This window comes from Diospyros lotus, chromosome 8, assembly GCF_014633365.1.
Source record: "Diospyros lotus cultivar Yz01 chromosome 8, ASM1463336v1, whole genome shotgun sequence".
In the NCBI taxonomy this organism is placed as follows: Eukaryota; Viridiplantae; Streptophyta; class Magnoliopsida; order Ericales; family Ebenaceae; genus Diospyros; species Diospyros lotus.
In genome coordinates this window covers 40228459-40248981 of record NC_068345.1, presented here as the reverse complement: position 1 = coordinate 40248981, position 20523 = coordinate 40228459, and the positions used below count along the sequence as shown (strand labels likewise).

Here is a 20523-nt window from a genome sequence, read left to right as displayed (position 1 = left end):
TAGTATTTTTTTTTTTTTTTTTCATATTCTGAAAAGAACCTTAATATATATATTTTTTTCTTTAGTCATATTTTGAAAAGAGCTGATGAATTAGAATATTATCTTATAGTTGGATCATCCTTTTTATTTCTGATTCTTTGGTAGCAGTATATAATATTTAGCATTCTCTTTTCTTTTTGTTGTAATTTACTGATTTTACAGTTTGATCTTTGTTGCTCATAACAAAGACCCAAAATGGCACCAAACCGTTGTAATCAAAATGGCTTTGACTCGTGCGTGCTAGCTATATACATACATCCATGGATGGACTGATTACGGAGTCATTTTTTGACGGATTTCCATCTTCTCCTTCTTTAAGTGTCTCTCTGTTGCGTCTTTACCCAAAAAAGAGGGCTTTGATTTTCAGTCTACAGCCATAAGCAACTTTCCATGTTGCTCTAAGTAATGATTTCAACCAGAACAATATTAATTTGTTGTATTTATTTGTGCATTTAGCTAGACAATATAGCGCGGGCTATGCAATAAAAGTTGGTAATTACGGGTGTTGTGGCACGAGCAAAGGTCCATTAAAAAGTTTAAAAGCTTAAAATATTTTTTTAAATTAAAAGGCATAATTTTTTCATATATGAAAGGGTCCGACACGAATGCGCAAACAAAATAACTCTGACATTCAATTTTTTTTTTAAAAAGATAATTACTTATTTATAAAAAAAATTAATTCTAAAATAATTTTAAAATATTAGAATAAACGTTATTCGTAAAAGATAAATGTCATCCATAATAATTTTAATCTCAGGTAGAGTAGAATTAATTAAGATAAATATTATTTATAAAAGATAGATGTCATCTATAACAATTATAGTCTCAGTCAAACTAAGATTATTCAAGATAAGCGTTATTTATAAGGATTTTAATTTTATTACACTAAAAATTATTCTATATTCCTTTATAAATAAGCAGTTATTTATTTCTGAAAAGATAGGACATATCTAACACTAATTTCAATACAATTTCTTTCATTATATTCAGCGTTTAACTTAAGTATCGAAGTGTTTGTACGGTAACTTCTTCGCATTCTTTGATTATTTTATTATTTTTATAAACTTAAACGATTTGCCAAAGATAGTTCTAATCAAATAAATTAATTATTGTATCCAAACAATATCAGTAGGCAATGACAGTTGTGGGGGTGACATTACAGTCATTAGTATGGCGTTTGTTTAATTTTTTTAGCATTAAATAATTTTATTTTTTCTTACTATAAGGATTAAGCCCATGGAAGTGACAATAAAAAAAATTGATTATATGTTTCCTAAATATTTTATTAATTATATAATTAAAAATTAAATTAAAAAAAAAAAAACTATCATCTTGGTCGACCTATATATATATGTCTTTAAGCTTGTATGTTCTTATATTTTTTATATTACTAATTATTCTGTATCATCAATTAATTTACATCATTAATTACTTCTCCATAACATATATAGAATAATAATTTTTTTTTTCTTCTTTTATAGGTTGATTTCAAGTTATTGTTATAATGTTATGCAGCTACATATGTTTTGTTTAGAAAATTCTCTTGGGGGATAACAATTAATATTGATTTTGTATTCTCCAATAATATATATATATATGACTTGAAAAACTTTAATTTATATATATATATATATAGAATGGTAATTGATAAATTATGCGAAAGATGCCACATCCTCATAATTAACGTACAGATTTAAAATAATAACGTTGACATTGGAGTTTCTTAATTAATTGAAATTACAACATTAATTAACATTGCATGCATGGCTCAAGAAATTATTAGTCGAGTGCCCCATAACCAAAGGGCTTATTACACTGTAGATTAATGGGGGCCCCCAATTCACAGATGGACCTATATATAACACAGATACACCCATTGACCCACAAACAGATTGTGGCCTGCCTTTAGTAAGCCACGGAAGTAGTAAGAGAAGAAGAAGAAGAGAGAGTGTGAAAACTAGTCAGGCCAAGGACCATAGCAGACTTCTTCTGAGCTTTGGCCATGGCTGGCTATATAATAATTAATGGGGCGTTATTTCTCAGGCTTTTTCATCACTTACAGTACTGCACGGTTTCTTGGATGTATGGATTGAGCCAAAGCATATAATTAGACAAAATTATGAAGAATTTTTTAATTTTTAAAGAATAATATAAAATTATATCACATGTTAAATGAGTGATTTTGTATAATTTTTCGATCACGTTTTGAATAACAAAAAATTTAAAATTCTACAAATATATATATATATATATATTAAAATTCAGGGACGAAATTATAATTTTTTCCTATTAAACAACTAGTATAATTCCCTCTCTAACAGTGACTGAAAAGGCTGGAATATATCCCAACACAGTGCCGAAAATGGTCAAAAACCCATTCAAAATGGCCCCCAAAACAAAATTGATGGAATATGGGCATAGTCTCTGCATACAAAATTAAACAAAAACCATACTAATTTACTATACTGTCACCCCATATCTGCCATTTCCTGTAATTACCAACTTTTATTGCATATATAGCCCGTGCTATTGTCTTGTCTAGCTAAATGCAACAAATTAATATTGTTCTGGTTGAAATAATAAACAAAAACAAAAAAGGAATTATAAGCCATTTTGATTAAAATGGTGCCATTTTGGATCATTCATTTTTATGAGCAGTAGACTAGAGATCAAGTTTTAAAACTAGTAAATATATAATTACAACACGATTCTTGAACATATATTGGGATAATACGATCAACTACTAAATAAAAAGAAAAAAAATGAATAATAATAATAATAATAAATATTATATACTGCATGCTACCAGAAAATAAAAAATAAAAGGAATGATCCAACTATGAGATAATATTAATCTCATTCATATGTTCTTTTCAAAATATCAAAAAATAAAATACGTACTAATTTTTATTTTTTTTCAAAATATGAAAATTATTCCCTCATAGTTGATAAATAAAATACGAGCAAATCACAAACTAATTATTCCCTCATAGTTAAAAAAAAAAATTTAAAAAAAAAAAATACGAACTAATTATTCCCTCTCTACTTAATTATATATGCAGCTAAATGAACTCATTCGAGCAAATCACACATACTCAACGGATGTTTCTTCTTCTTCTTCTTCAATCCGTCCACTTTGCACATGGTGCTCCTTCCACACAATTACCATCTCCTCTATCGGGATGTCCTTAGTCTCCGGTAAGAAGAACACAAAAATGGCCATCAGCACCATGAAGAACACAAAGAAGATGAACAACCTAAACTTCAAGCGGCAGAGCATTGTCAAGAACACCTATGCTACTGTGGCTCAGAGCGTTGATCGTCAACATGATCTTCACCTTTGTAGTGGCATATATTATATATAGGTGTTTTTGTCAATACTTTGCCACCTCAAGTTCGGTCTGTTCATTTTCTTAGCCTTCTTCGATCTGTGGTGCGGATGACCATATATTTTCGTGTTCTTCTTCTTGCCGGAGACGAGGAACATTCCAATAGAAGAGATAATAATTGTTTGGAAGGACCACTGGTTCTGGTCCAGGTACTTGAATGATGTTGATTATCCTAACAATGGGTCTAGAGTGGAAGAGAAGTGCATGTTAGCAATGTACACAGAAGTGTTACCAAATACATCTAGTATAGTTATGAGATAGTCATATAGCTACATTGAGTGCATATGAGTTGGTATTTATATATATAGCAGGATTGAGTGTATGAGTTGTTAGTTAAATTAATGGTAGTTATATAACTATATTAATTGAGTAGATGAGTGGGCAGTTGTATAGCTGCAATTGCATGAGTTGGTAGGCAGTTGTATAGCTGCAATTGCATGAGTTGGGAGTTAGTACAGTACAGTATAGTATAATGCTTTTTTAATATTTTATTTTTCTTTTAACATTGTTTGTTGATTAATTATTAAGCTGGATATAATATTATTTTTGTTTCCCTTCAATTTATTTTAATAAAATTGTATTTTTTTTTCATATAGTCTAATTATATATGTCACTAATGTAATATAAAATATTACTACTATAATTATAATAAAATCACTCAAATCTATTGATGTAAAGCTAAAAGAAGAAACTAGCAAATGGTTTTCCATGAATATTGATTATTTTTTTCTAAAAGATGTTTTTTCTTATGTAAAAAATAAATAAATAACACGACGTCCAAATACATTGTGTTGGCCTTTAATTTGTTCATAATATTAATTTAATTCTATAGACTTCTAAGACATGTTAAAAATTTTGATTGTGAAACCATTAAGACAGACTATAAAAAACAAATAAATATCATCATTTTATTATTATAAATAAATCGAGATGCAAGGGAAAGAGGCAAATTTAAAATAAAATAAAATAATCCAAAAATGAGGTGATGATTACACCCTATTTATTTTATTTCCTAATATTACATTTAAGAAAAACAACCGACAGTAATGGCACCATCCTTATGCGGGCATATCTATTAACAGACAGACCCATTCCAGGGTTTAGGCCCAGGGTCTCGTGTCCATCCATTGACGCAAACATGGGCCGGTTTTCCATTTTCTTTGTTTCCCAATTTGGGCTAAGCTTTGGTAATTGCCACGGTGGGCTGGCCTTCTGAAGTTTGAGTTCGTTTTCTAGTCTCTCATGTCACTTCCATGGCCTTAATCCTTATAGTAAGAAAAAATAAAATTATTTAATGCAAAAAAGATTAAACAAACGCCATACTAATGACTGTACCGTCAACCCCCCCCCCCCCCCCAACTGTCATTGCCTCCTGATATTGTTTGGATATAATAATTAATTTATTTGATTAGAAATATTATTATCAAATCATTTAAGTTTATAAAAATAATAAAATAATCAGAAAACGCGAAGAAGTTACCGTATAAATACTCCGATACTTAAGTTAAACACTGAATATAATGAAAGAAATTGTATTGAAATTAGTATTAAATATGTCATATCTTTTAAAAAAGAAGTGACGGCTTATTTATAAAGAAATATAAAATAATCTTTAGTGTAACAGAATTAAAATTCTTATAAATAATGCTTATCTTGATTAATCTTAATCTAACTGAGACTATAATTATTATAGATGACATCTATCTTTTATAAATGATATCTATCTTGATTAATTCTAGTCTGCTTGAGACTAAAATTGTTATAGATGACATTTATCTTTTACGAGTAACATTTATTCTAATATTTTAAAATTTTTTAAGAATTAATTTTTTATAAATAATTGATTATCTTTTCGAAAAAAAATTTGAATGTCAAAGTTATCTTGTTTGGGCGTTCGCATGGGACCCTTTTCATATATGAAAAATTACGCCTTTTAATTTAAAAAAATATTTTAAACTTTTTAATAGACCTTTGTTCGTGCCACCACACCTGTAATTACCAACTTTTATTGCATAGCCCGCGCTATATTGTCTAGCTAAATGCACAAATAAATACCACAAATTAATATTGTTCTGGTTGAAATCATTACTTAGAGCAACATGGAAAGTTGGTAATGGCTGTAGACTGAAAATCAAAGCCCTCTTTTTGGGTAAAGACGCAACAGAGAGACACTTAAGAAGGAGAAGATGGAAATCCGTCAAAAAATGACTCCGTAATCAGTCCGATGAATGTATATAGCTAGCACGCACGAGTCAAAGCCATTTTGATTACAACGGTTTGGTGCCATTTTGGGTCTTTGTTATGAGCAACAAAGATCAAACTGTAAAATCAGTAAATTACAACAAAAAGAAAAGAGAATGCTAAATATTATATACTGCTACCAAAGAATCAGAAATAAAAAGGATGATCCAACTATAAGATAATATTCTAATTCATCAGCTCTTTTCAAAATATGACTAAAGAAAAAAATATATATATTAAGGTTCTTTTCAGAATATGAAAAAAAAAAAAATACTAAGGTGGACAAACTAATTAATCCTTCCCCCATCCCCCCCTCTCCAATTTGTACGTAATTATGCAGCTAAATGAACTCAGTCGAGCAAATCACACAGACTCAGTAGGCGGCTGGCCACCTTTACTCCTCGACTCAACAACAGATCCATTGTTGGGATCATTCAGGTACCTCGACCAGAACCAGTGCTCTTTCCATACAATTAGCATCTCTTCAATCGGAATGTTCTTCGTCTCCGGCAAGAAGAAGAACACAAAAATGGTCATTAGCACCACGAAGAACGCGAAGAAGACGAACAATCCGAACTTCAAGTGGCACAGCATTGTCAAGAACACCTGTGCCACTGCGAATGTGAAGATCATATTGACTGATACGTTGATACTCTGAGCTGCAGACCGGATTTCCAGTGGGAATATTTCACTAGGAACGAGCCAGCCAAGAGGCCCCCATGACCAGGCAAAGCCTGCGACGTAGATGCATATGAATGTCACCACGACTATGGCGTACCACTTGGGCACCTCCCCTGGATTCCCATCTATTCCGAATTTAGCGCCAATGCAAGCTGCAACAACGGCCTGTCCAAAATATAATACTAGTAAATCAGTGAACAATGTATTTACTAGAGAAAAAAAAAAAAAGTTAATTAATTTCAGTCAGGAATCAGGATATATAAATGACAATTACCTGACAGATGAGCATTTGGGCGCCACCCTCGAGGAACAAGAATCTTCTTCCCCACTTATCAACGCCGTAGACTGAAACCAAGGTTGCAAGAACGTTCACGCCCCCGGTGATGACAGCAGACATTAGCGAAGCGTCGCTCTTGAAGCCAATTGTTTTGAACAGAACGGGAGCATAGAACATGATGACGTTGATGCCGGTGAGTTGTTGGAAGAAGGGAATGACGACGGCCATGGTGAGTTGAGGCCTGTATTTCCTCTGCAACAGATTCATCCATGGATGCTCCACCTGCTTTGATGTCTCACTGGCGACAATAAGGTCGTTGAACTCCTCGTCCACGTCTTCAACGCCACGAATTCTCTTGAGTTTAGCCCTGGCTTCGTCGTGCAGTCCACGCTCGATCAACGAATTGGGGGTTTCCGGCAGGATTAATGATCCGATTGTGATTATGAGGGCTGGGACTACTGCACCGCCCAAGCTCAGCCGCCATCCCCACCCACCTTCGATCTTCGCGAAGAAGTAGTTCAAGACGTTGGCCACCAGGATGCCGATTGTGATAGACAATTGAAACCCAATGTTCAGTGCTCCTCTGTACTTGTAAGGAGCCATCTCAGAGAGATACAGTGGCACAGACTGTTCCCAAATATCAAAAAACAAATGGTCAGTAATTTTATTTTGTAATAACAAAACATAAACTCTTACTATAAAATAAATAAGAGAAACAAGGAATTCTTCAAATTTTTGTTTATTAACCAACCAACCACCCAATAATGGGGTGGCAATATATATAAAAACTGATTCAAATCAATCAACAGCTCGACCTGCAAGATTTAATCTATCTAATTAATTAAATGGCACTTATCTGTATCAACTGATTACAACAACCCAGAGAGAGAGACGGTCACAGAGCCAATAAGATATGGATGGCAGTAGAAAGAGAAGAATGACGAATCAATAGATCACAGAACTACAAAAGATAATCAGTAGGATCCGAAGATCAGACTGAACTTTCTTTCAGAAAATCCATATATTGCTGTATCTTTTCAAACACATTGATCTCATTTGAAATTAAGCTGGATTCCGAATCAGATCTGGATAACAACAGTGCAGTGCAGTGCAGTGAAAGCAGTTCTCTACTGTTAGGAATCAAAAGCAATGCGCTAGCTATTTGTTTCGGAGAGCAACAAAATTTGTCATTAAATTAAGATTGTCCGAAGAAAGAAAACAAAGAAGGGACGTGAAAAGAAAAAAATTGAAATCTTAAGAGAATCAAATAATTGGTTCAGAAAAAAAAAAAAAAAATCCTTGTTTTGGACAGGACCATTTTTTGTTCATGCACACGCGTACGGTTGTGGGAACCCAGAAAACAAGCCGAAAGGAATATCGGAAGACGGAAATCTTTTGATCCAAGCAAATTAAGAGCATGCATGGCCTTGAACAAAACCAACATCGATCGGAACAAACACATGCAGTAACAAACATGCTAATTTAAAAAGAGATTTTCCTAAATTTATTTACGTACCTGGTTGGTAAATCCGATGCCGAAGCCGAGGAAAATCCGGCCGAGGATGAGCATCCACACTGCCTGAGCGAACCCATTGATGACCGCTCCGGCGCAGAACAGCACGCCTCCCAGCAGCATCGACAGCTTCCTGCCGAGCCTCCTCGTCACCGTCGACGCCACCAGCGACGACAGCAACGCCGCCAAGTACAAGGACGACGTGAACGTCGTCAGCGTCTGGCTGTCGAATTTACAGTACTGGTTCGTTGAGTCGGCGACTATCTGCTTCTCGTACACGGACGGGAAGAACCGTTCCAAGAACGAATCCATTGATGTCACCCCACCTGTGTAATTTAATTCATGCATGAGCTGAGGGTTATTAACCGCAACTGAAATTACATACGTTGATTACATGTAGCCGGAAATTGAAATATCTTAAGATCACGTCGTCAACTGCGTTTATATACATGCTTACCGGAAATACCGATGTCGTAGCCGAAGATGAGGCCGCCCATGGCGGCGACCATGCAGGTCACGGTGACGTAGGGGGTGAGCTTGCCCGGGTATTCCTTCCCGTTGCCGGGACCCGGACCAAAACCAGCTGCCGGCATGTTTTCTCCTAATTAATTCACCGGTGTTTCTGCGACAAGAAGAAGGAGAGGAAGAAGAAGAAGAAGATCAGAATCCGAAGAGATCTGAAGCGAAGAATGAAGTCACAATTCAGTCTACCGCATGCTTATAATTCCGTAGAAATCCTATTACTAGTTGAACAAAAAATTATTATCTTCTTCTATCTTATTACGCTAAATTTCAATCCTAACTATTAATCCTATTGAACATTAAATTCTAGTTGATGGAAATCCTATTTCGGCTAAACCTCTGGGATCTGTATCTTACTTCTACTTTATGATGGACTGCTCATCACTATCCTAAATCCTTCATTTATCGAATTAAAAAATGCGTATTTATCAACAATAAAATTATCAACATAGGAAACAAATGATTTTGTTGAGACTCGTGTGATTAATTTTACTGCTTTTTCCAAATTTGAAGCGTTGAAGGAGAATTGGTTTAAATTTGAATGCGGCGAAGGTTGTCACTTTTCAGCAAACCGTAGGCATTCTATGGGCTGGGCTGCCCTTGGCATTTGGGCCTATAGTCCTGTGTGCGTCCATGCATCATTACCGCAAAGTTCTAGGTTTGGTTATCATATTGGGCCAAGCATCTGGTAATTTACCACAATAGTAGGCTGCCCTTCTAACCGTTGGGTTTCTTATCTTATAATCTAATTCTGTTAACAAATAGTATATTATAAAGGTAATGCTATTCTATTGGTTGGTTTTGTTACGCTTTTAAAATAACATAATTATTAATTCAAAATAAAATAAGATTTGTTTAAAAATTTAATAATAGATATCTAGATCAAATACAATAAATATATATATGAATATATAACTATCAATTTTGCACAATAAAAATACGATGAATATGTAAATTTTATTATTAAAATCGGAAGAATAATAAGAAACCATTGACCACGGACACATAAACACCAATAGACCCAACTGGAATAGAAACAAATTAAAACGCAAGGGACTGGTAGAAACTAATCGTGAGCAACATATCAGTTAAACTAAAATAACAAAATTTGGTTGGATGAAATTGATGATTCGGTTCGGTTTAATCTATATTTCAGTCTGATTTGATTTTTAAATTTCAGTATTTTAATTATTTTGATTCGGTTTGATTTTTGTATTAAAAAAAGTAAAAATAACTTAATCCATTGAAATATCAAAAAGGACGTTGTTTTATCAATTTTTTTATTTTATTCAGTTTTTTTTATTAGTTTGATTTTTTATTTTTTTAATTTAAATATCTATTCAATTGATTCGATTCAATTTTTAAAAAAAAAATTAATCTATTCAATTTTAACCGTATGCTGACTACTAGTAGTAGTAGCTACTAATCTAAATCTGGTCTTAACTTGTTTATCCAAATTGAAAGCGTTGGAGAGTTTGTTAGGCAGGCATATCTACTAACAGACCCATTTCAGGGTTTAGTTTGGGATTTGGGCCATATAAACTATATGGAGTTTGGGCCCGTAGTCTGGTGTCCATGCATTGATACAAACTTGGGCAACAGTGGGCTGGCCTTTTGGAGGTTGGGTTCTTTCTCTAATCTCTCACTTCACTTCCATGGGCTTAGGCATCATAATTATAGTCTTCTTATGTATACACCGAAATCCTAATCCTTATAGTTAAAAAAAAAAATACCAAATTATATTTATGGTTGAAGATAAACACATTTTAAATTTATAAAAAATTATTGCATATTTAGACTGTGAATATTATGACCGAACGTTATTAAATTGTAATGTGAGTGTTGCAATTATATTAAATATTTTTGTTAATTTATTGCTTAAAATTAATTTCTCCTGGCTCTCGTAATGTTGACAAATTATTTTTTAATATCTAAAATTAAATAGTTTAATGTTGACAAAATCACATGAAATGTACTGTTTACAGTAATGTATTATTATCCATGATAATCTCTTTGTTTGTTGCAAAACTGTCTACCTTCAACCCCTTTTCCAATAGTAATCCTTGTTATTGAACGAATGCAACTTTGAACTTCTTTGTCAAGACAAATCAGGGAAACTTCTATGTGATATCTCTTTGGCTTTGCCCCCCTTTAAGAATATTTTCTTTGTAAAAGCTTTCTCTTTATTTCTTTTCTTTTTTTCATGTCATAGATTAATCTAGGGGACAAAAATAAAGAATAAATCATCTTTAAAGGCCATTCAAAGCCATATTCGAAGGAGAAGAAACCTCCAGATAGATTCAAAACATAACCCAACCCAACTCATCTGATCATATGCATTCAATATTAGGCTCTTCTAGAAATCTAGCTATAATCCAAAGAGCTAATATTGTAATGTAAGAGTATTTCAGTAATTTTAATCATACAAACAAAAATGTATGTTTTTCGAGTTGGCTATTTTCTCCAAAGAATAAAAAAAAAAAGGGATATATTCAATATCACTTATCCAATTCTATCCAAAACCATATCCACAAAGGATGTTAGAAGATCCAAAGTTGCTCCAAGATGAATTTAAACAGCTCTTGATCCCCGTGACACCTTTCTTTCTTTGATCTGCATTTGCAAAACCGTGACCAAAATGACTGCCATGTTGCCACTTAATTTCTCACCTTTACGGTCTGCAAAAAAGAGTGTACAAAATGAGCTGCAATTTGTGGGTTCATTTGCAAGGCCGTGACTAAATTGATTAGAAGAGGCCCTTTGATCCTGAAACATCCAGCTTAGTACTAGTGTTGGTGTGTCATCATCCTTATCCAAAATCTCCTTTGGTGCCATTATTTCAGGCTTCACAAAGGAGAGGATTCTTAAATTAAAAACTTGTGAATCTGATTCTCCCATTTGGAATAAAGTTTGTGGGTTTTAATTGGAGCTGCTTTCATTGCTGATTGATTTTATGAGTTCTCTCCATCAAATTAAAGTGTCTTCAGAAGCTTCCCAACGCCCTTGCACTTTTGCTAGCTAGAGAATATGTGGCATAGAGTTGTTATTTATTTATATAAATTAGTAGATAAATTGTCATTACTTACTATCTCTAACCCATCCCTGTTTTTACTTTTTCCGATGTTTCCATTGTTGAATTACACTATATATAAATAGTTCAAGTGGTTAGATACCAATATTTTGTCAAAGGTTTTCATTATTTTTATTTTATACTTTAAAGTGGTTAGTACTGTAATTCTTGCATTAAACACGCATAATTAATAAGAAAAATTCTATTTGGAGTAACATATTTTGTTCTTCGCACATTTTCTACTAAAATTCAATATCATGAAAATAAGTTTAAAAAAAATTATTTTTACTTTTTTAAATATACAACCACATTATATCACTCTATCTTCCTATATTTTAGAAATTAAAAAATTTAATGCTTCCCTCACTCTAGAATTCAGAAGAAAGTAAGAGTTTGGAAAATTTGTTACCCCAAACGTTGGAACACTAAAGTTTGGGAGTTTTTTTTTTTTTTTTTTTTCCTTTCGAACTCTGGGTTTGGGAAAAGCTACTTGAAATTGTAATTCGGCTGATGGCTTCAAGTGAATGGAAAATCTGGAAAGAAAAAAATTGGGAGCCATGAGGAAGCACTATATAATATTATATTATGAAGTGGAAGACAGAGGCTTGGGAAGACTGACTTGTGGGAAGCTAATTGATATAATATATTATATTATATTAATTTATTAAAAGAAACAGTTGGCAGCTAGCCGACATTAAAATAAAAAAGGAAGATGGCGGACAATCAAGGGTTCAGAAGAAAGCATTTCTCCCGAATTCTGGCGTTCAGGAGAATGCAATTCTCCCAAAGATTTGGGAGAAATGTCTTTTACTCAATTTTAGAGTTGGAGAGAAAACAAAATTCTGAACTCTAAAGTTTGGGAAAAATAAATCTTCTAAACTCTAGTTCGAGAGTTTTGCTTCTTTTTTTTTTTCAAATTCTAAAATTAGAAAAATATTGAATTTTTTGATTTTTAAAATACTAGAAGATGATATAATGTGATTGTATATTTAGAAGCGTAAAAATGAATTTTTTAATTTATTTTTATTAAATTGAATTTTAATAAAAAAAAATGATTGAAAATAACAAAATCTAGAATTTCTCATTATTACTCACTTTCAAGTAAATGTACATTAGTTTGCCCAAAAGACAGTTATAGCCAATGCCCTCATTTAAATTCTTTCTTCTTTTCCTCATATTATACTACAACTATCCTCCAATTTATCATGTGATATGTGTGGCAATAGATAAATTAAATTGATAGTTTAAACGGTCAAGTTGGGTTGAATGCTTAAAGAAATTCTTGTTTAAGTTTTGTGAACAACTTATCTTTATTTTCTTTGATTTGGGGTTCCTTAATGATACAAATCACAAATTTAATAAGATGAAAATCTATAATAATACTAATATATTATAACTAAACTCAAGCAAGTATCATCTCATCTCTAATAAATTAGTATAGTACCCTCTCTAACAGTAACTGAAAAGGCTGGGATATATCCAAACACAGTGCTGAAGATAGTCAAAAACCCATTCAATGTGCCCAAAATGGCCCCAAAAATTGATGGAATACGGGCATAGACTCTGCATACAAAATTAAACAAAAACCATCCTAATTACTGTACTGTCATCCCACATCTGCCATTGCTTGCAGTTACCACTTTTATTGCATAGCCCTCCTTTTGGGTAAAAACGCAACAGAGAGACAAGGAGAAGATGAAATTGGTCAAAAAATGACACTGTAATCAGTCCACCATGGATGTGGCACGAGTCAAGTCATTTTGATTAGAATGGTGCCATTTTGGGTCGTATTTAATGAGCAGCAAAGATCGAACTTTAAAATTAGTAAATTATAGCACGATTCTTGGACAGTAAGATAATACGATGAATTACTAAACAAAAAGAAAAAGGAATAATAAATATTATATACTGCTACTAGAGTACCAGAAATAAAATGATGATCCAATTATGAGACAAAAATCTCATTCATCAGTTCTTTTCAGAATATGAAATAAAAAAAAACAAAGAAACTATTAAAATCACAGAGACTTAGCAGGCTGGCCCCCTTTTCCCATCTCAACGGATCCATTGTTAGGATAATCAACATCATGCATGTACCTCGACCAGAACCAGTGCTGCTTCCACACAATCACCATCTCCTCGATCGGGATGTTCTTCGTCTCCGGCAAGAAGATGAACACGAAAATGGTCATCAGCACCACGAAGAACGCGAAGAAGAGGAACAACCCGAACTTCAAGTGGCACAGCATTGTCAAGAACACCTGTGCTACTGCGAATGTGAAGATCATGTTAACTGATACGTTGATACTCTGAGCAGCAGACCGGATTTCCAATGGGAAGATTTCACTAGGAACGAGCCAGCCAAGAGGCCCCCATGACCAGGCAAAGCCTGCGACGTAAATGCATATGAATGTCACCACGACTATGGCGTACCACTTGGGCAACTCCCCTGGATTCCCATCTATTCCGAATTTAGCGCCAATGCAAGCTGCAACAACGGCCTGTCCAAAATATAATACTAGTAAATCAGTGAACAATGTATGTACTAGAGAAAAAAAAAAAACAAAGTTAATTAATCAATCAAGAATTCAATTTCAGTCGGGACAAATGACAATTACCTGGCAGATGAGCATTTGGGCGCCACCCTCGAGGAACAAGAATCTTCTTCCCCACTTATCAACGCCGTAGACTGAAACCAAGGTTGCAAGAACGTTCACGCCCCCGGTGATTACAGAAGACATTAGCGAAGCGTCGCTCTTGAAGCCAATTGTTTTGAACAGAACGGGAGCATAGAACATGATGACGTTGATGCCGGTGAGTTGTTGGAAGAAGGGAATGACGATGGCCATGGTGAGTTGAGGCCTGTATTTCCTCTGCAACAGATTCATCCATGGATGCTCCACCTGCTTTGATATCTCACTGGCGGCAATAAGATCGTTGAACTCCTCGTCGATGTCTTCAACGCCTCGAATTCTCTTGAGTTTAGCCCTGGCTTCATCGTGCAGTCCACGCTCGATCAACGAATTGGGGGTTTCCGGCAGGATTAGTGATCCGATTGTGATTATGAGAGCTGGGACTACTGCACCGCCCAAGCTCAGCCGCCATCCCCACCCACCTTCGATCTTGGCGAAGAAGTAGTTCAAGACTTCGGCCACCAGGATGCCGATTGTGATAGACAATTGAAACCCAATGTTCAGTGCTCCTCTGTACTTGTAAGGAGCCATCTCAGAGAGATACAATGGCACAGACTGTTCCCAAATATCAGAAAACATATGGTCAGTAATTTTATTTTGTAATAAAACATAAACTTTTACTGTAATTATTGATCTTATTAGAAATTTAATGAAAAAGCCCAATAACTAAATTTGGATTAAAATGGAAAAAAATAATAAAATAATAAAAAAGGTCCCCTTCACTGACGTGTGCTCCTCTCCTGTTTCAAGGCTGGAAAAGTGCAGATATTATTATTTTCAGTTTTAAATAAACCGAGAAAAAACAAATCAAAACAGCACAACGGCACAATTGAAGAAAGGAATCTAATTTAATAGTAAGCCGTTTTCCAGTCAAATTTTCATTTTTGTTTCTATCCTACGCCTTTGCCTTCACGGGGACGCGATGATAACAGTGGCGACGGAGACCTCATGCGCAAAGACCAAAGAGAAACGAGGAATTCTTTAACATTTTGCTTTCTAAGTAAACAACTAATAATGGGTTGGCAATATAAAAACTGATTCAAATCAATCAACAGCTCGACCTGCAAGATTTAATCAAATTAAATGGCACTTCTATATCAACTGATTAATTTACAAGAACCCAGAGAGAAAAGGTCAGGGCACTGATCGTAGTAGAAAGAGAAGAATGACGAATCAATAGATCACAGATCTGCAAAGGATAAGCAGTAGGATCCGAAGATCAGACTGAACTTTCTTGCAGAAAATCCATTGCTGTATCTTTTCAAACATATTGATCTCATTTGCAAGCTGGATTCCAAATCAGATCTGGATTACAACAGTGCAGTGCAGTGGAAGCAGTTCTCTACTACTGTTAGGAATCAAAAGCAATGCGGTATTTGTTTCAGAAAGAAACAAAATTTGTCATTAAAGATTGTCAGAAGAAAGAAAACAAAAGAAGGGACATGGAAAACAAAAAAATAGAAATCTTGAGAGAATCAAATAAGTTCAGAAAATAAAAAACAAAAGCTTTGTTTTGGACAAGACCATTCTTGTTCCTGTACAGTTGTGGGAAACCAGAAACCAAACCAAAAGGAATATCAGAACATGGGAATCTTTTGATCCAAGCAAAGAGCATGGCCTTGAGCAAAACCAACATCGGAACAAACACAGCGACGAGCATGCTAATTTAAAAGGAGATTTAAATTTATTTACCTGGTTGGCAAATCCGATGCCGAAACCGAGCAAAATCCGGCCGAGGATGAGCATCCACACGGCCTGAGCAAAGCCATTGATGAGCGCTCCGGCGCAGAACAGCACGCCTCCCAGCAGCATCGACAGCTTCCTGCCGAGCCTCCTCGTTACCGTCGACGCCACCAGCGACGACAGCAACGCCGCTAAGTACAGCGACGAGGTGAACATCGTCAGCGTCTGGCTGTCGAATTTACAGTACTGGTTTGTCGAGCTGTCGGCCTTCTGCTTCCGGTACACCGACGGGAAGAACTTCTCCAAGAAAGAGTCCATTGATGTCACTCCACCTGCAAAAGAGGATTGCATTATATGCATAACCAGAAGCATCTCTTTAAATATTGTCAGGCATGAATTAAATGCTAACCTGAAATTCCTATATCGTAGCCGAAGATGAGGCCTCCCATGGCGGCGACCATGCAGGTGACAGTGACATAGGGGGTGAGTTCGCCGGGATATTCCTTCCCGTTGCCGGGACCCGGAGCAATACCGGCGGCAGGCATGCTTCCTTCACTATAATTACTGTAGCTTCAACGACGAAGAAGAAGAAAATCCCAAGGGACCAAAACGATTAGTAAAGACGGAAAAAGAAGAAGAACTCACAATGGTGGACAGAGAAAAGAAAAGGAGGAGAAAGGCAAGGGAAGAAGAAGCTGAAGAGAAGAGTGGTGAAGATAGAGGATCGTATGGGAATGGAAGGAGTATATATGGAGAGAGAACTGACGATATTTTTCGTAAAATTAGGAGAATTCTACCTGTCAAAATGGATGAGGTTTAATGCATCAAGAGGTTGACCTTAATCCCATCGGACGGTGGGGAATGGAGGAAGAGGAACAAACAAAAACTGCAATAATTATTAATCAAAATCCTAATTAATTTTTTTAATTTGACAGTAATGGACTCAAAATCTTAATTCATGTTATCAAATTTAATATTAACTGAAATTTATTTTATCTTTTAATAAAGATATATTTTTTTATTTTAAATTTATAAATAAATATTTAAATTATATGAAATTTGTGTGTCAATATTACTTTTGTACTATCAATATTTGTTTAGTGATAATTTATTTTTTCTATTCGTATTTTTATAGATTTTTTATATAAAATTTTGTATTTATGTGATTAATTACTTTGATTGTGATTCCTTATCAGTCCAATTTCATGAAAAAAAAAAAACACTCTATGGCTTGAACCTTAGAGAGTTCCCACCTACATTTCTTCATTTTTACATAAATTTTGTAGGAAAATTTTCCTAAAAACAATACAATAATGAATGGGCTAATTAATGTATGGATGTGACAAACAGTTCATTATGTGTAGTAGAATTTGGTATTGCTTGTATTGCAATGGTTTTCCACTTTTCTTACTGTTGTTTTCATTGGGTTGGTGAAAGCAAGTCATGCTGACCTGTAGCTTATCGGTGCTTGGATAATCGGATAATGCCGTAGTTACAGTGCCGAATGGGAGATAGGCCACCACCATAAAATACGGTAAGCTCAAACGTGACTTTGAAGGCTTTTCGCGGCGAGCTCAGGTATCACGTGACCTCACGCGCCGCTTTACTCCGTGCGGCGATTGCGCAACATGACCACAAAAGAAGGGCATTTCCGTCAATTTCCATATAAATATACCTAAATAGTCAATACTTCTTCGTTCTTGCCATTGCATCATTTATTTATTATTATTATTTTCTTTTTCTTTTTTAAATAGATAGGGAGATTCTTTCCAAGCCCATCATCACACTATCGTTGACCCAACACAACAACGAAAAATCTCACTCAAAACACAGTTAGTGTGAGCCATTTTCTTCAAACTTGGCAGGCTGGACTGACTCCCGATCAAGTTGGAGAGGCCCACTGGGCCATCGAGTGGGCCCCTTGTTTACCTTTCGGCCTCTCGCCTAATATTGGGAGGTCCCACGTGCCGCCTTTTTCCATCGCCCGTGTGGCCTCGAGACTATGAGATCAATACGTGATTCGTCTCTTTCACACAAGAACGAGACCGTAATTTCCTTGCCATTGCTATTTTTGAGTATTTTATTTTTCTATTTATCTTTTTTTTCCTTCATTTATAACAATAGCAACCGCGGGCGATATGCATGAGCCGTTACGACTTAAGGGGTACGTTATAAATTGGTCAACATGCAAAGCGATTGCGTTTTCTGTTTACTTTGTCTTTCCCATAATCTTCCTCCACATTTTCCGTCAAAATATTTGCCCCCGGGATTCTGCAATCTTCTGCGGCGCCTCTATAGATGGAGAAGATAAGGGCGAAAACCCCATAAGGAAGCCGAGTCAGCTCTTACGCATTGATATAGCATTAGCATGCAACCACCAATACAGCATAATAGTCAATTCAGTGTACATACTACATCTTTTTTGAGTGTTTTAAGAATACTTGTTAGTTGACGTTATTCTAACTCATATTTTTTGGCATATTTATGCATATGATTTAATTTAGTCAAACTTATATTTTTATTCTTATAATTTTACGTTTTTTTTATGTAATCACTTAAATTTTTTGTTATTTCAATTACACTTTGTATTTGTATTTTTTAATTAATTTAATCCATATACTTTGACATTTTTTTCATGTGATAATTCAAAATTTTTCTTATTTTGATTATACCCTTAAACTTACATTTTCAAATCAATTCAACTCTTGTACTTTGATGTGAATAGAGTGTAATGTGTATTTTATTATTTTACTTTATTATTTTTAATACATAAAAATATAGAGATTAAATTGACTTAAAAATAGGTGTACTCAAAATAACAAAACGTCTATTTTGAAACATAAAAAAAATTTAAAGTACAGGGCCTAAATTAACTCAAAAATGATGTTTAATATGTAATTGAAATAAAAAAAAATAGATGACTACAAAAAAAATGTAAAATTATAGAAATAAAAATATAAAAATGTGAATTTTTATCAATTTAATTTTATTATTGCAATTATCAGTTATTATGTGGAAATTCTTGTTTTCACTTTATGAATACAAAAAAGAATGATGACATTATAGTTGTATTTTTTAAATAAAAAATTGTTTTTATAATGCCATCCTTTAACAGGTAATTGCCTTACATTGCATGTGTATACACCACACCTTCAATTATAAATTAATATTGACCATCCAACTTCCAGCTGCGGTTTTTAAATATTTTGAGTGAAGTAATTTGGCAAAAGATGCTTTGATATAAATAACATTTTTAATTCTAAGATGGCAGTGGTATAATACCATGGGGTAGCGTTATTTTTTGTATAAAGATTTTATAATAGCGTGTCCTTAATTGGTCGGCATAACTTGAAATAAATGCCCTTTATAATTGTGCCTTTATTATTTAGTTTTGATAAACTTAATATATGTGCATGTGAATGTGTTGATTCAAATTAAGTAAAGATCGTAGAAAGTTCATAGGTGTAAAGGTCACAAATTTAAATCATATTTTTGTTTTTAATAATGAACGAAAATGTGAGTCACACGCTCGATCTATTTTAATATTTATATATTGTTTGAGTTTACAAAATGGTAGGTGCGTGAGTCCCACCTCCTATAGAGACTCTAATTCTCTTCTCAATGTTTATGTGGAATAAATATTATATTACATATTTTTATAATATTAAAAATTATATTTGTATATTATATTAATATAAATTGTTATAAAAATATTAAAATAAAGTATTTAATAATTAATTGTGTGACATGGACAAGTCACATAAAAACCAATTAATCAAAAGAAAAATCTATGATATATCAAATTACTCACGGTCAATATCAACATCAAGATCATACAAAAATTAATTAATCGAAAAAAAAATCTATGATGCATCAAATTACTCACGATCAATATCAAAATCAAGATCACACAAAAATCAATTAATCGAAAGAAAAATCTATGATGCATCAAATGACTCATGGTCAATATCAAAATCAAGATCACACAAAAACCAATTAATTGAAAGAAAAATATATAATGCATCAAATTACTCACGGTCAATATCAACATCAAGAATTAAGATCACACAAAAATCAATTAATCGAAAGAGAAATCTATGATGCATCAAATTACTAGCGGTCAATATCAACATTGAGATCATGTGTTGGTAGGTAGCTTGCATTACTATGTGTTTGATTCCTTGAAAAAGATAAATGCCATCAATACATTGTTATTAAGAAGAGAGAATATATATATATATAATGTAAAAAAATATCGAAAGTGACCTAAAGTGGTCGAATACATAAGTCCTGGCATAGATTGGCATTAAACTATGCCTATTACCTAAAACAACTTCAAAATCAATAGAGTTTCCAGGACACCCCGTTTGATTATGATCTTAACAAATAACTTACTACTTTCATATAATTGATTT

The 20523-nt window shown here is 33.8% G+C and overlaps 2 protein-coding genes across 2 annotated transcripts; both read right to left on the bottom strand.

Annotated features, from left to right (window-relative positions):
• Nucleotides 1–5990: 5990 nt before the first annotated feature.
• On the bottom strand, nucleotides 5991–8733 carry LOC127808386 (sugar carrier protein C-like). Its single transcript, XM_052346909.1, has 4 exons — nucleotides 8598–8733; nucleotides 8144–8466; nucleotides 6625–7254; nucleotides 5991–6515 (listed from the first exon to the last, which is right to left on the bottom strand). Exons 1-4 carry the CDS (start codon nucleotides 8731–8733, stop codon nucleotides 6033–6035), a joined length of 1572 nt encoding a protein of 523 aa, XP_052202869.1. The 3' UTR covers nucleotides 5991–6032.
• Nucleotides 8734–13616: 4883 nt separating this feature from the next.
• LOC127808385 (sugar carrier protein C-like) lies at nucleotides 13617–16870 on the bottom strand. The gene is made up of 4 exons (XM_052346908.1): nucleotides 16518–16870; nucleotides 16118–16440; nucleotides 14351–14980; nucleotides 13617–14233 (listed from the first exon to the last, which is right to left on the bottom strand). Exons 1-4 carry the CDS (start codon nucleotides 16651–16653, stop codon nucleotides 13751–13753), a joined length of 1572 nt encoding a protein of 523 aa, XP_052202868.1. The 5' UTR covers nucleotides 16654–16870; the 3' UTR covers nucleotides 13617–13750.
• Nucleotides 16871–20523: the final 3653 nt, after the last annotated feature.